The 16024-nt window shown below is 36.9% G+C and overlaps 1 protein-coding gene across 1 annotated transcript in view; it reads right to left on the reverse strand.

The window, feature by feature from the left end:
- The window catches only part of CSMD1 (CUB and Sushi multiple domains 1), a 2081403-nt gene that overhangs the window by 1715987 nt on the left and 349392 nt on the right, over positions 1-16024 (reverse strand). The window contains exon 2 of the mRNA XM_011937546.1: positions 10796-11012. Within this exon, the coding sequence (XP_011792936.1) occupies positions 10796-11012 (217 nt within the window). The remainder of the gene's footprint in view (positions 1-10795; positions 11013-16024) is intronic.

The raw sequence follows: 16024 nt of genomic DNA on the forward strand, positions 1-16024 counted from the left end.
TCAAATTGAACATACTCCCTGTTCATTGTGGGGACTGTTCCTTGAAGCTGGGAGCCAGCCACACATCTTTTTTTTTTTTTTTTACTTTTAATTGTATTTATTTTAATGCTGAATTCATTCCCATGCTGTTAAGTTTTTTTTTTTTTTTTTGCTAGTGATTTCTAAAGGAAAAAGCAGCAGATATTGGTTATAAAGTATATGGAAGGAAGTAGTAGTCCAACAACAGCTGTAACTCTGAACCTTCTGTTTGAGGGTTTAGTGTGAGATCAATACAGCATTTGAGCTTGGAAAGTTGTGCTGAAAATAATGTGGAGAGAAAATTGTCTGATCTTCAAGTGGCTGTAAGGAGGAGGTCAACAAGAGCTAGACACTCAGGACATGGAGCCAAGGAAATCCAATCAGGGTCAGGACCACAGGGGGCAGGGTGTGGGAGGGCAGGACACCAGCTTGATTCTGAGGAAATGCTCTGCAGTGGGCTTCACTCCACCTCTTGCAAAGACGTCTCCCCATCCTGACCTACCCTTCACTTCCAGGATGCCCCAAAGAAAAGATCTGAAGGCTTTATTCACTTAGATCTCAAAACCCGAAGCCCTGTGTAGAGCTCTGAGTTACGCTCCAGTTAATACTGCAGGTTCTAAGACTTAAGCAAGAACGATATAAGCAAGAAGAAAATCGAGTTAAAATTTTGCCTTTTTGATTCTGTATTATTTTTAGCACATTCAAATATAAACAAAGTGCATCAGATTTCTCTGCAAAGGGATAGGCGAGCAGGTGAGTGTATTTACTGTGGTAAAGCAAGCAATTGCTTCATATTCGAAGTAATATCTTACTCCTTTTTTAAATTTTGTGAATTAAAATGACTAACTCACATATTTTGTATATAGCATTCATTGCCTTTGAACTTAAGTAAGCAACTATACATTTCAAGATTTCAACTAATATTATGCAATGAAAACTCGCTTGTTTATTCTGAATGCTTGGCTACTCCAGGGGTTGAAAGGATAAATCAGCAATAGACTTTGCTGTTCAATCACTTAAAATGGGCAGGATGGGAGAAAGAAGAAAAGGTAAATCTTAAACAGAAAAAAAATCAATCACTCAGCTTCAAACTTGATCATCCACATAAAGCTCATTTAAAATCCTGAAAAATCTGGGAAATCTATTTATAGCTCTTTACTGCACATGAATATGGATGGTTTCCCACTAAGCTATTTTAACAAACTGTATCTGCAGATTTGATAACCTGAAAAAAAAGAACAGAAGTCAAAATCTTACAATGTTATTGTCAAATCTTACAAAGCCAAAATCTTACAAAAATCTTACAGATTTTTGACCCTTTGTTTCTTTTTCTCAGAAACGACAGATTAAATAATTATTTCATTTCCTTTTGAAAGACAATGTAAAATAATTACTAAAGTGATTTCTTCATGAAATTTGATTATGCCTACTACTGTGGAAAACTCACTTCCTGACACGATGCCCAATGTCACCTCCCATTCCTGGTCACTCCATCTGTTCTGGGACGCCCTAGCCTCTGCTGCCTGCCTCTGCCCCGCAAAAAAATAACAGTTGCTCCCCTGAGCCGGTTCTAGTTTACCTCTTTAATCTTGGGCCTCTGAGTAGAAAAATAATGTAGGCAGACACAGGAATAGTATAGGAATACTATAGACGATTCCAGATACTGCTGTAAATCAAATGTTTCGCCCTCGGCGTTTCTGATAGTGTATGGCAGACACTTCTTTGTCATGTGAGATATCCCGTGTGCTTCAGGACTTTGACCCGCATCTCTGGATTATACCTGTCAGATTCTAAGAGCAACTATCTCCCCGCTGCGACAATAAAAAAAAAAAAAGTCTCTAGATATTGCCACTGTGCCCTGGGACATAAAATCACCCCCAGTGGAGAAACGCTGATAGAAGCCTATACATATACATATATACTATATATATACTTCTATATGTGTCTGTGTATATTTATGCATAAATACACAGTATCAATTTTCAATTGAATGATTTTTAAACTTTATTTGTAGTTCGTTTTTTAAATTTTCTTGCAGTTCTAAAAGTGCATCTTATAAATTAAGGAAACTAATTCTTTGTCTTTCGTACCTACTGTAAATATTTTAACTTAATTTGTCATTTGCCTTTTGAGTGTTAAGTTTTAGAAAGTCCAATTTATTCACTCATATATATATATATACACACATATATATGTAAAGTATCAGTATATACACACTCATAAAAGTATATACACACATATACAGAGAGAGACATAGGATAGGCATAAACATAGATATAATTCAGCATGAGAATTTCAAGGACAGAGAACACACACAGGAAAAAGAAAATGTTAAAAAAAAAAAGTTCTCCTCACACATGGCCTGCCAGGGACACTAAAATGGCCTACTTTTTCTGGAGTAAGGCAGTATTTTTACCTTGGTTAACATTACACCGGGTGGTGAAAAGTCCTCTGGGAGCCCTCAGGTGAGTTAGATACCCCCCTATGAGCTTCCCATAGCCCCTACTGAAATCACCATAACATGTTAAAATTATATATAGATCAGGAAATCTCTGAGCTTCCACCATCATCTAGAAATTCATTGATGGTGTTTTATTATGAGTTATTACACACCTTTTATTAAAAGAGAATAAAACCTTGGAAGAAATTGGACACTCTGATACTGTGTTTACTCTTAAATGAAAAATATATGTGAGAGATCTTGTCAGATCCACAGATAAAATCTCATTTATTGTTTTTAATGGTGATTTGTATCGTCGAGATACTATAATTTACTTAACTAGTGATAGTTATTGATGGTCTCCATTTGTATACCTAGACATCCTTGAATTTTCAAACATTATCCAAATGAAACAAAAAGCATTCTTTCACACGTGGTTTGCCATATATGAACATATATTTGTAGAATACATTCTTAGCTAGAATTTCTGAATGAAAAAGCTTGTACTTTTCTTCGAGAAAATTTTCAAAATGTCTATACAAAAATGTGGCAGCAATTTAATATCCTACCAAGAAGACATGAAAACATTTTTTCAATATCCTCAAAAACTCTGTTACTAAAATGTTGAGGTAGGCCCATTCAGAATTGTGAGCTATTATACTACATTGTTTTAACTTGGTTCAAATACACTTACTGGCACAAATGTATTGTATTTGGCCTCCTTAATATTTTACCTGCTTTTCAACTGAAGGATTACTTAAAATTTTCTTGTAGCTCTAGAAATGCATCTTATAAATTAAGAAAAACAATTCTTTGTCTTTTATACCTATTAGAAATATTTTAACTTAATCTGTCATTTGCCATTGGAATGTTAACTTTTAGGAAGTCCAATTTTTCATTCAGTTTTATATGTGATTTCTAAATTATGTGTCCTGCCTAGAAAGAGACTCAGATAATATTTTAACATTTTTATTTTCCATATTACTATTTACATTGGTGATCTAACATACTCATTTTGCTACAAACAGCAAAGACTAGATTTACTATTTTATAAAATAGTGTCAACATTCAGATTTTCATGACCAAATCAAGAAAATATCTTTGTCTGAATGCTTTTCCTTAGTCTTTAACTTTGTAAGAGAAATGTTCCAGGAAGCTCCTTCTCTCTAGCCAACTGCAATATTTGAATACTTTCCCACACACCTATATTTATGAATGCCTAAAAGACTTATCTGCCCATATTAGTATGGTTTTGCTGCTTTAAAAAAAAAAAAACCCAAGATATGGAAATTAACCATCCGTTTTTAGCTGCCGTGAAACACACCACCACAGCGTGAGGAGGTAGTGGTCAGAATTCACATGCCCGCCAAAACTTCCTCATAGTACTGCAAACATCATTATTATCTCTTTTACATGTTTTCTTATTTTATCACTGGAATTTCTAATTACTAGTCATTTTATCCTTTTTCTTAACAACTAAGACTATAACACACACACACACACACATACACACACACACACACACACACACACAGAGTTGTTCTCAACTAAGGCTGCATACTAATATCACTTAGGGAAGGAGAGAATTAAGTATATCCATGATGAGACCCCAGTCTCACCCGTGAATCTCCAAATTAATTGGTCTTCTCCTTCTCTTCTAGACAACTGCAAATAGTCAAAAACAAAAAAGACAAAAAACAAAAAACAAAAACAAAAACACTCAAACTTAGCCAATCAGGATTGAGCTTACCTAGGGGTCACTAATTTAAAGCCTATGCTGCCAAGATCAATTTGAACGATATATTGAGGAAAATTGCATTTTATTTCATCATCCCAAGACAAAATCACATAATTATGGGAACATTATAGGTTTATCCGGATGGACCAAACACCTCTGCTGTCCACCTCTGGTGCCCTCATGAAGATACAATAACTATAAAATAAAATATGCCAGTGTCCAAAAAAAAAAAAAAGACAGATTTAAAATATAAATTCAAATTAGTCTCAGAAATCTCTTTCTTTTCAACATTTCAAGTGTCCTAAGTTGAACCAGTGTTCTAAGCACTGATGGGTTTCTGTGACCTGTCATCTGTGTTCCAGCTAAGAAGTCACCTCTGTGTGACAAGCTGTTCCACTGCTCCTTCCTTGGAACTATCCAGGCCCTGGTTCTGGGATCTGCTCTCACCCTGTGCAGGTCATATGTGCTGGTCACTCTCTCAGTCCTGACTGCATGGCTGTCCCAATGCCATCGATAAGATGTCAAGACATTTGTGGTGTTCATATGAGGCTGGGGTCCCTATAAAAGCTTTGACGTTGGCTTCATCCTGTGATTATCAGAGCCTTAACCAGGTATTAGTCACCAGCCAAGCTAAAAATAAAATGATACCTTGCTTTTTTGCTTTTTTTTTTTTTTTTTTTATCAGTCCATTGATCTGTGAATGGCTCCCTTAGGACCTCATAGCAACTATGGAGACAGAAAAGCAGAATTTAGGCAATGCTAGGTCTCCAGTTGAATATGACCCTAATGTAACTGAGACCCTTTCTTTAGCCCTTACACGTTCGTAAGTTCTAAATACCACCAGATATATTTTAGGTTAGGTAGGTTTTGTCATGGTGTGCACCTTAACCATACACAGTAAAATTATTTTTAAAAATATTTAATGCATTCAAAAGCATTATTACAGTTTAAGAAAATTGGAACACCTATTCTATTTCAACAACACTTATTCATGATTTTCTGATTTTAACGGCCCTATCACATTCACCTCTAACCTCTTCATTATCAGCATTGCAGAAAATTAGGGGTAATCTTGTTAAAGTTAGAAAGAGCGAGGAACTTGAGATAAAAGCCAAAGCTATTTCCCTAGGCCTTGTATTTTACAATAATCATGAAATAATATATCCTGATTTTCTATATTGAGTGGCAACATTTCCCTTCATAGATTCGCCTTTATTTACTTTCTGACTTCCAGAGGAGTTTCTCTTAGACCTTTGATATTGTAATTGTATCACAGTTGGAAATTGATGTCAACCTCAACTGTTTCTTGACTTAGGACAAGTAAACAAAACTTCAAATTTAGAGAACATGTACCAACTATCAGTCACCACATGGGATGGTTAACTCGCTCTCATTTAAGAGAGAGTTATATTAAGTAATGCTGGGTTCTGTGCACGGCAGTAGCAAGTGGCCCTGAATCAGGAATACTGTAATTCAGAATTGCCCCACAGACTCTTAGTGATGATTTGAAAGTCAAGCTATTTTCCAGCACTTTAGGAGGCCGAGGCGGGCCATCACCTGAGGTCAGGAGTTCTAGACCAGTCTAGCCAACATGGTGAAACCGCATCTCTACTAAAAATACAAAAGTTAGCCAGACAGGGTGGCACAAACCTATAATCCCAGTTACTTGGGAGGTTGAGGCAACAGAATTGCTTGAAACCCGGGAGGCAGAGGTTACAGTGAGCCAAGATTGCACCACTGCACTCCAGCCTGGGCGACAAGAGCGAAACTCCATCTCGGCAGGGGGTGGAAATAAAGTCAAGACATTGGTAATCACCGGAGAAGACACATTTCAGGGCACATTTGTTGGCCTCAGAGGATTATGTTCTATTAGACATCTGAATGTACAAAGATATACAAGCCCCAGTGGGAGGCAACTTCAGGGCAGGTGTGAGTTCAAATGAGCACAGGCTTCCAAGTGTATGTCGGTGGCCAGTGTTACAAGAGTTCACACACACACAGAAAATGTACATGGGTTGCTGTCTGGAATGCCTAGGGAAGATTTAATGTGCACTGGGTTTTGAAAGATGCATATTTAGATTAGTAGAGGGAGAGGCCAGGAATAAGAGGACAACATTTTCTTGTAAGGTCAGGTCAAGGAGTAACCCACAGATCTGTACAACTGAACAAGAAAACTTTTCAGGGAACAAACGGGAGAGACTGAAGCCCAGAATGCAGTTTGGAGGCCAATCATGGAGTTTCTTGAATTTCAGGGTCATGGGTACTAAAACTGTTTATGTTGCCAGAGATAGAAATCAGGGCTAGGACAGCAGCAGATGTGTCAGTGTTCCCAAAAGGGCAAGCTGGGGCAGGAAAGGATCGTGCATCGGTCTACCTGGATGCTCAGGACAGCCTGTGACAGAACAGGAGGCTTTGTAGGAACATTTACTATGAGGATCAAAACAGGTTATGGTTAATGGAAAGATTTTTTTGTTTGTTTGCTTATTTTTCCTTTTGTTTTGTTTGAGATGAAGTCTACCTCTATCACCCAGGCTGGAGTGCAGTGGCATGATCTCTGCTCACTGCAACCTCCACTTCCCAGGTTCTAGTGATTCTCCTGTCTCAGCCTCCTGAGTAGCTGGACTTACAGATGCCTGCCACCATGTCCAGCTAAATTTTTTGTATTTTTAGTAGAGATGGGGTTTCACCATGTTGGCCAGGCTGGTCTCAAACTCCTGATCTCAGGTGATCCACCCGCCTCAGCCTCCGAAAGTGCTGGGATTACAGGTGTGAGCCACCATGCCCAGCCCAAGAGATGTTAAAAAATAATCATTTTGGGATTTGGTGACTACATGGTTGGAACTTGGTGGAGACTGATGAAGCAAGAGGAAGTACAGAGTCAATAAAGTTCAGCTGTTTAAAACAGCAACCACCTGACAGTTCATTAAAAAATTAAAAAAAAAAATGAGCTGCTTTAATTCTAAATAACGCAAAGATCAGATTTTCTCATTTTGAATTTTGAGTTAAAGTTTCTTCCTTATGCTTACCAAGAGAGGTCTCATTGCAGCTCTCAATATCCACATCATTAAAACTTAATTTTTTGATGGGGCACAAACCATGTATATATTGTTGATGTGTTTGTACTAAAGAAATAATCCAAGATAATATAAATGGTATATTAATTCTTTAAACATTTTTACATAGGTATATAAAACTATATTTCTGACTAAAGTTCCAGTTGCAATGTAAGCATCAATAATTCTAAACTATATATTCTGTTTTGTCAGTTGAGGATTAAATCTGCCTCTTCAGTTTATTTAGGAAAAAAAAAAATTCCAGTGGTTATGTGAAAGAAATTTATTGATACTAAAAATGCTCAAGTTGTTTAACAGAACAACTGCTTTTGTATTTCAGATAGTGCACATTTTCAACTTCTAAAAATAGCTTTTGTGCAATAAAACAACACACCAAGACATCTCTAAGTAATCACTTTTGTGACATCTCAGTGGATCAGCAGCTCCTACATCAATCCTCCCACAAAAGTAACCTTCCTTTGAATTCTAGAGCTGCCTTAAGTGTTGCTAGTTAATTGCGTTTGAGAAATAAACAACTGTTTCAAGGCATAATGGGAAACAAACAGCATTAGAGTGCTCCCTTTCCCGATTAATTAGAATTTGCTACTATTTATAACTACTTTCCCCATCAACTCATCCTGAATGTTGAAAGAGAAAACACCTACTCAGGTGTTTTCCCTGACAACATTCCCATTCCAATTTCACATCTCTGTGTTTCACATTTTGTACTAGTAGAGACCTGCAGCACTTAGTAGTCATTGAGTGTTTTTCTAACTTGTATTACAGTACTCTAAACCGTTCCCAAAGAAATTACTCTGCACCCCTCAAATGTCTCCTCAAAATGGCATTCTATGTATGCGGATAAGAGGAGGAAATATAAAATGGAATATCAAGATGAAAGTAGCATCCTAACTCCAAGGACAAGAAACAGGTAGAAATATGACATATTGGCCGGGCGCGGTGGCTCAAGCCTGTAATCCCAGCACTTTGGGAGGCCGAGATGGGCGGATCACGAGGTCAGGAGATCGAGACCATCCTGGCTAACACGGTGAAACCCAGTCTCTACTAAAAAATACAAAAAACTAGCCGGGCGAGGTGGCGGCGCCTGTAGTCCCAGCTACTCCGGAGGCTGAGGCAGGAGAATGGCGGGAACCCGGGAGGCGGAGCTTGCAGTGAGCTGAGATCCGGCCACTGCACTCCAGCCTGGGTGACAGAGCGAGACTCCGCCTCAAAAAAAAAAAAAAAAAAAAAAAATATGACGTATTTTTCTCTTTTTCAGACAAAAAATTGTCGGTAATTAGTGATTCATATGAACCCAAGTAGTCTCTTCTCAACCTCCCTTGCTTCCTCCACTAAACATAACCCAGCAAGTAAAAGAAAAAACCATTGTGTTGTACATATATATCAATTGATTTACTGTTCACTGAAACTCCAAAATGAAATATGATGTTTCTAATTGTTCTAACTTAACATTTCCACTGTTGGTACTGTTATAATATTGAAGATGGTAAGAATGTTGTCTTACATTTAACATAAAATGATAATAGTACCATAAAACCATAAGAGATAATACCTTATTGAAAGACATACCTGTCAATCAAATTATATTAAGACAGGTTTTCTATATGTGAAAGAAACAGAGTAAATAAAAATACTGAGAGAAAGAAAATGGAAATATTTTTAAGAGGGCATACTTTTAACAGGAATTTTTTTAATGGAAAGGTTAAGTGGTACTTTTAATGTAGGGTCACACACATTGGTATCTGAATAAAATGGATTATGTAATTCTTTTTTATAACTCTGCAGGTTTTATCACAATTATAATATGCTACTATACCCTAGCAGAATCTATAATTGAGAATAAAAAAGTGACTTTTAGAAGAGCATAAATTATTTAAGAAAGCCTACATCAAATTATCAAGTATTGTATATGTACATAATTTGTTCAAATACTCACATGTAAGACCATAAATGTAATACAAGGAGAGATGAAAGCTTACCTAACTGATTCAGAAAAAAGACGGCCATTCTACAATGTATTGAAGGTAAAAATGCTTCTGAAAATAGATAATTGATACTGTAGATGACCCAGAAAAAAACTGGGTGTTTTGTATTTGAAAATAGGTGAAAAAACTCAAATAAAACATATTTGAAAATATATTACTTTTATATTTGACATATTTGTTATGTAGTTAACATATATTGACATAAATATTACAAATTAGATGTACACATAAAATTGTGTTTTGTGTGGAGATTTTTTTCTCATCCCATAAAATAATAAATGAAGCATATGATTTTTGTGTGTATTACTGTCGGCATTAATATCAGTAATCTATATAAGTTCATCAATTTTGTTAAGAAAATCTGATTTCCCTGGGAGGGATATTGCTTCCTCCTTTGCCAAATTGAAAACAAAAAGTAGATATAGTTGTACAGGTACAATTTTTTCTTGTTGACAACTGAAAAAATATAATTTAAAATCATCCCAGGAAATATTTTGCTTTCTTCATTGTAAAAACTATAGATCAAAAGAGAAAACCAATTATGAATAGATTGTACCATTATTGTCTAAACCACAAATTCTCCAAAGAATGCAATAGTCCTGAATGTTCTTACCTCACCCACCTCCTATGTTCTTTTCACTGAATATATTCACTGACAGCATAAGGGTTCATTTTGTTCTGATTAGCTGAATTGTACTCAAGCATTTATCTTTGTTCTTTTTCTCTCAAACTCATAGTTGCTTGAAAACAATGGTGTATTATAATTTTATTTAAATTACCTTGACAACTCTGTTTCATAGATCTTGAACAATTTGATATCTATAAACGAACTCAGTGATAATTTTCAATAAAAAGTTGAATTTTTAAGTATAGAAAAAGTATGCACAATTTGCCACAAGTCGATAGTCTTCAAGTTTTCTTATAGGAACTGTATTTTTCTTTTCTGATAATGAGAGGTGAAGCCAACTGGACTTCCTTCATTGAGTGCAGACTTGGAGAACTTTTCTGTCTCACAAGAGGATGGTAAAATGCACCAGTCAGCACTCTGTAAAAACGCACCAATCAGCGCTCTGTAGCAAGAGGATTGTAAAATGCACCAATTGGCGCTCTGTGAAATGCACCAATCAGTGCTCTATAAAACACACCAATCAGTAGTATCCTAAAAGTAGCCAATCACAGGGAGGACTGAAAAAAGGGCATTCTGACAGGACAGAAACAGAACATGGGAGGGGACAAATAAGGGCCTAAAAGCAGTGTCAACCTGCTGGGGTCCCCTTCCACGCTGTGGAAAGGTTGTTCTTTTGCTCTTCACAATAAACTTTGCTACTGCTCGCTCTTTGTTTCCCTGCCATCTTTAAGAGCTGGAACACTCACCGCAAAGGTCTACAGCTTCATTCTTCAAGTCAGTGAGACCACGAATCCACCAGAAGGAACCAACTCCGGACACAATAAAATTTAAATATTAATTCCAACTAGATTTCAGAATCTAAGTATTCAAACAGTACTAACTAAACTATAACATAAAAAGTTGATACTTTACCTCACTTTTAAATTTCCTTGTTGAGGCTGTCCATCGTAAACTGATAAAATATCAAAATCTTCTTCAAGAGCAAAGGTATGGAAGGACAACTGTATCCTATTGCGCTCGCCCGTGATGATGATCCAGGTGCAGTTGGCGTAGTTCGGATACCCGTGAGGAAACCCTGGACTCTCAATAGTTCCATTGGGACCCTGGACTAAGCCTCCACAGTTCTGACCTGGAAGAGAAAACACACACACACAAAGCATATTATTCTGGCCATCTTTAATATGCGATTTTTAAAATTTCTAACCACTTTAGCCAACTTTTGTAACATTTTATAATTCTTGCACAAATATTGAAGGATAAATTGTAAGTGTTCTGCAGTTCTGAAAGATAGAGAAGTGCAACAAATTAAAAGGAAAGAAAATATGCAACATTTGTTAACTCATATTAGAAGTTTAGGGAAATTATTTTTCCTGTCATTTTTAAATACAGCCTCATCAATATCAAACTTCAATTCATGGGGAACAAATTTGGTGCCAACTGTCTATGTAGTATCATGCTTAAAACACACCACCCTAAAATCTTTGTTGGTGGAAACTAAGAGAAAACTAAACATTATAAAACTATATACATACACACGTGTTTGCATAGCCACATACCTGCAATATGTGGTAATAAGAATAGTTAGAAAAAAACATGGTCAGTATGCCAACGATTGATCTCTGCCTGTGCTGGCAAATGTCTTACTGGGCAGAAGAATAACACATGCATAAATGAAGCTTATTACATGGAAAATAAAAGGCGTAAAACAAGGTAAGTTAAATGACACTCAAATGAAAGAGCAACTCAGCAAAATGAGGAATACAACATCCTCACTATTGATGTCTACCCACCACACAGGCAGGACTTAGGTGGAGGAGAAAGGAAAGTGCATCACATAATGAAGGGACCAATTAAAGAAAAGGCTCAGAGTTGCAATGAGCAGTAAGTGTTTTAGCCATCCCTAAGCGGGACTGCAGGACTGCAGGACATCGCACATTTTACTCAGCCCTCCCATAATAACTTCCCTTTGGCAGGTGGAACTGGGATTACCCTGAGGATTTAGGACTGACATGACAATGGGAAATGATGAGGAGTGAACGGCAATTGAGTGCCACAAAGCCACCTTCAAGCTACTGAACAGTGTCTGAGGAACTGATTTCATTCTGCCTCCGCCCCCAAAGATTTTGTGTTATTGATTCGAACAAAGCACTTCTCAGGCGATTCCCAGACTTCTGGAGTAGTTCCAAAAGAACAGAACCCTTGAGAAATTGCAGGCCCCAGGCTTCCTGCAAGAATGGAGCGCTGAAAGAACAGCTCTCAGAGATTAGTAACAGCTGCACACCTGACCCACCTATTGTATTTTTACCACGAGACAAACAGAATGCCTGCCTTCTCCACCTCACCGAGGCTTTTCATTTCCGCTTCTCCTGATCTTCATCCACCTACTTTGCACAGTGATTCCCTACTTGCCTGTTTCAGCCCTTCCCCTTCCCATGTTACTTCCCACATACAAGCTTTCCATGCCATGCTAATTTTGTCCCTGTGGTTAATTTTTTTCTTTTCTTTTCTTTTCTGCTTAGTTACCTGTAACAATCTGCCTGTGATGGCCATGCCTGGGCCAATCCAACTGAAAGAAGAGGAGCAGAATCTGAGATCAGGGCAGACAGACTGTTGTAAGTGTGCTCTCATCAACACGCTCTGCTCATGTAGCCTGTAAACATTACTATCCTATAACGGAACAGGATAACCCACTCAAACACTTCCAACATTTTGTTTGTCTGAGATTAGTTGTTAAGTAGCTCCTGAAAACTGTCTATGTTTCTTACCTTCTTAATATGTCCATTTCCCACTAATGTGCTTTAAATGCATTTAAATGTTTTGACACTAAAAAATATTGAGAAAGTTTTGAAGGGACCTGGGTGTACTCAGATTGTGGCATGTAGTGTAAGTACTTGAATACAAATATTACCTCAAGTTTTATTTTTAAAGTACAAAGATAAAATTATTTTCAACTACATTTTATACTTAAAAACTATTTTATAATAGTGGACCTCAGTGAGCTTAAATCATTCACAGTAATGTTATCAAATGCTTGTGGGAGTTGGCTAAATCTTAATAAAAAGATTTAATGAAAGGGATTTATGAGTTTAAAACCAGAGAACTAATAAGAAGCCCATTTTCCACTAAATTTAAGTCTAACAATAACACTGTAACAAGTAGATATTAAAGCTGTGGGGTTTTGAAAGGTCTTTAAAGAAAACAGCTTTTCTGGTTTACGAGTAATTCTTGCTTAACGGTAAATCAAAAAAAAGTGAAAACTTGATTATAAATTGGAAAAAAGAAAAATCAGTTCAACAGGAAAACGTCAGCTGGAAAGTAGTTACTGTTATAGACCCATCAGGCTGAATCAGATTCACAGATATTAAGATTGCCTCAAGGAATAACATTTCGGCTGCATTTAGGGTACCAATCAGTACAGTGCAGTTGCTGAATGAGTCACATTCGATCCGTTCATTGACATTCCAGAGCCCCAGTTAGAAATTTTGGAAACTGCTCAAAAGTTCTTAGCAGAGTGAGTATCATCCTTGGCTGTCCAATGTAAACAACCAAGAGGTTTTTAAAGTATGTATGCCTAAGACAGAATCTGATGTATTTGGTCTGCAACTTAATACTGCATCTTATCATAAAAATAATTAAGACAGTGTTTGACTGGTGTAAGCCTAGATAAATAGCCAGTGGAACAGAGTAGAAAACCCTAAAACCCACAAAGATATAGAATCTAGATTTAAAGTAAATATGGTACTCCTCTTTTCTCTTGGATCTTATACTCCAATGGGCCCCTGCCTACTATAGAGTGTGCACAAATATTCTATACATGTTTTCTTTTTAAACGATGTACATCTAAGCTTGATGTAAATGCTGTTCATAACTACAGCTTCCAACAAGTGTATTGTTTTAACTGAATATTCTTAATGGACAAACTTTTAAATGCCACAAACATAATCACATTTCAACATGTTGTTTAATGTGAATTCCTTGTAAGTACCTTTCTAATTTGTATTTCCTCAGGGCAATAAAATAATCTGTAATTTCTGTGATAATTGTAATGTTTTAGTAAAAATTAAGTTATTTTACAGGGATTGAAAACTGAATTACTGTTTTAAAAAGAAAAAGGTCTAATGGTCTTCTTCCTACATAAACTGATACTGGAAGTCACCGTGAAATAAAATATCAATACCAATGGCAATATCAATGGTAAAAAAGAAGTATATATGTATGTGTGTATTTTTCCCAGTGATATTGATTTCAATGTCATATATATGTATATGTATGTATATACACACATATATATTCACATAAATATATGAACACACTCTGAGATGAGTATTTTGGTATGCATGCAATTACACATATACTGAAATACACATCTGTAATTGTATGGATACCAAAATACACATCACAGAGAAATATGCATGCAACATTGTGCATACAGATGTTTTTGCTGGTATTATTCAAATTTCCAAGAGAAAACCTGAACACATGCCATAATTTTAAGCGATTGGAATCTAAATCATCTGGCACTTAAATAATAACATACGAAACATCTGGCTCCTATCTAAAGTAATCAGCAGAATGTTAGATATAGAAGAATCACAGAGTTAATTTTTTTTGCAGATTTCTACTCATTAGATGAGTCCTTAATACCACAACCTTAAATACACAGAGTTAACTTCAGTCATTTTTTAATTCTGTCTTATACTATTGGAATGAGGTTCTGTTTTCAAACTACATTTTCACATATAATCTTTGTGGACCATCTAAGTGGCCACAAATCATGATTTTACAAGGATGGAAGAACAAGTGGAAATGAAGTAAATTGTCAAAGTCTTCTGGGAATGAATCAAGATCTTCTGACACCAAAGCCTAGAGCCGTCCCACCAAACTCAGTTATATCACCACAAACAAACACAGTGGACAACCCATTACATTAAAGACCTCAAGTATGGTGATCCAATCCTAATGTATATCACAATAAATACCTTAGACTACAAAATAAAATGGTGAGTAAACATAGACATTTGGAAACTCTAGATATGTAGGGACTCTTAACTTCTGCCCTTCTTTAAAACAAATCAATGCCCACTGTAGGAAAAAAAAAAGTCTTAAGAAGCATTTAGAAAAATAAACATCACTCATAGTCTGATTACCAAAAATAATTATTGCTAACATTTTGCTGAACATTTTTCTAATCTACACTTAATGTTGCCATACTACCTGGCATGCAAGATGTGAACAATCTGGATTTGGATTAAATACTTGCCAGTCCTGCCAGAGCCCATGAGAACTGGTCTCGGAAGTGTCCAGCTTTGGAGGTGACCTGGTCAGCCTGTAGGTGCTACTCTCTCTCCTGTGAAGGTCCAGGTCTGCAAGATGGGCAATTGCTCGGCAAGGAGCCTACAGGAAGACTTGCCCTGGGCCCCGGTGAGCCATGGAGCTGACAGTTGGTTATACAGCAGTGCCTCTCTTGGAGGCTGGCAAACACATTCCAGCAAAGGCAGGGCTCACTGTGTCCTACGACAATTTTCTACTTGGAAAGCCTGTCTCAGAAATACCCAGCTTAGAAAATGGCCCCATGCCCTCATCATTTCTGAGATGAACTAACCCCTCCATTCTGAATACCCCTCAGCAGTTGCTTGGCTCCTCTCCTGAGCTCTTGCTCTGTAATTTGTGCTGCTGTATAGCAGTGGCACATACTTTTCCTAGAAGAAGGTAGCAGCTGAGATGATTCATCTGTAATCCAAACTGATTCTCTGTGAGCACTTGAGGAGTGAACGTATCACAAACACCTTCCTGGATTCCACATCTGGATGAAACTGCTGTTTCTCTCATTCCTGGGATGGATGGTCATTATCAGAAAGTAGTAGAGGTGGACGTAACATTTAAAAACTGGTGTGCCGAATACGTTGTACTCCCTCATTTAATTCATGCACAGCCTCTGAAGGGGGCTGTGGCTTAGACTTTGCTTTGCTAACTGTGAAAATAGTTACTTGATGCTTTATGATGAGGGAATGGTGTTGCTATTCAAAACCTCTGAGCGCAAATGTTTGACCATCAGAGATATTTTGACATGCAACTGGGTTTAGTGACTTAGAAAGATGTGGGCTATACTGTTCTGTATGTGGAGACTGCCATGCAGGGAAA

Source organism: Colobus angolensis, unplaced genomic scaffold, assembly GCF_000951035.1.
Source record: "Colobus angolensis palliatus isolate OR3802 unplaced genomic scaffold, Cang.pa_1.0 Scaffold165, whole genome shotgun sequence".
NCBI lineage: Eukaryota > Metazoa > Chordata > Mammalia > Primates > Cercopithecidae > Colobus > Colobus angolensis.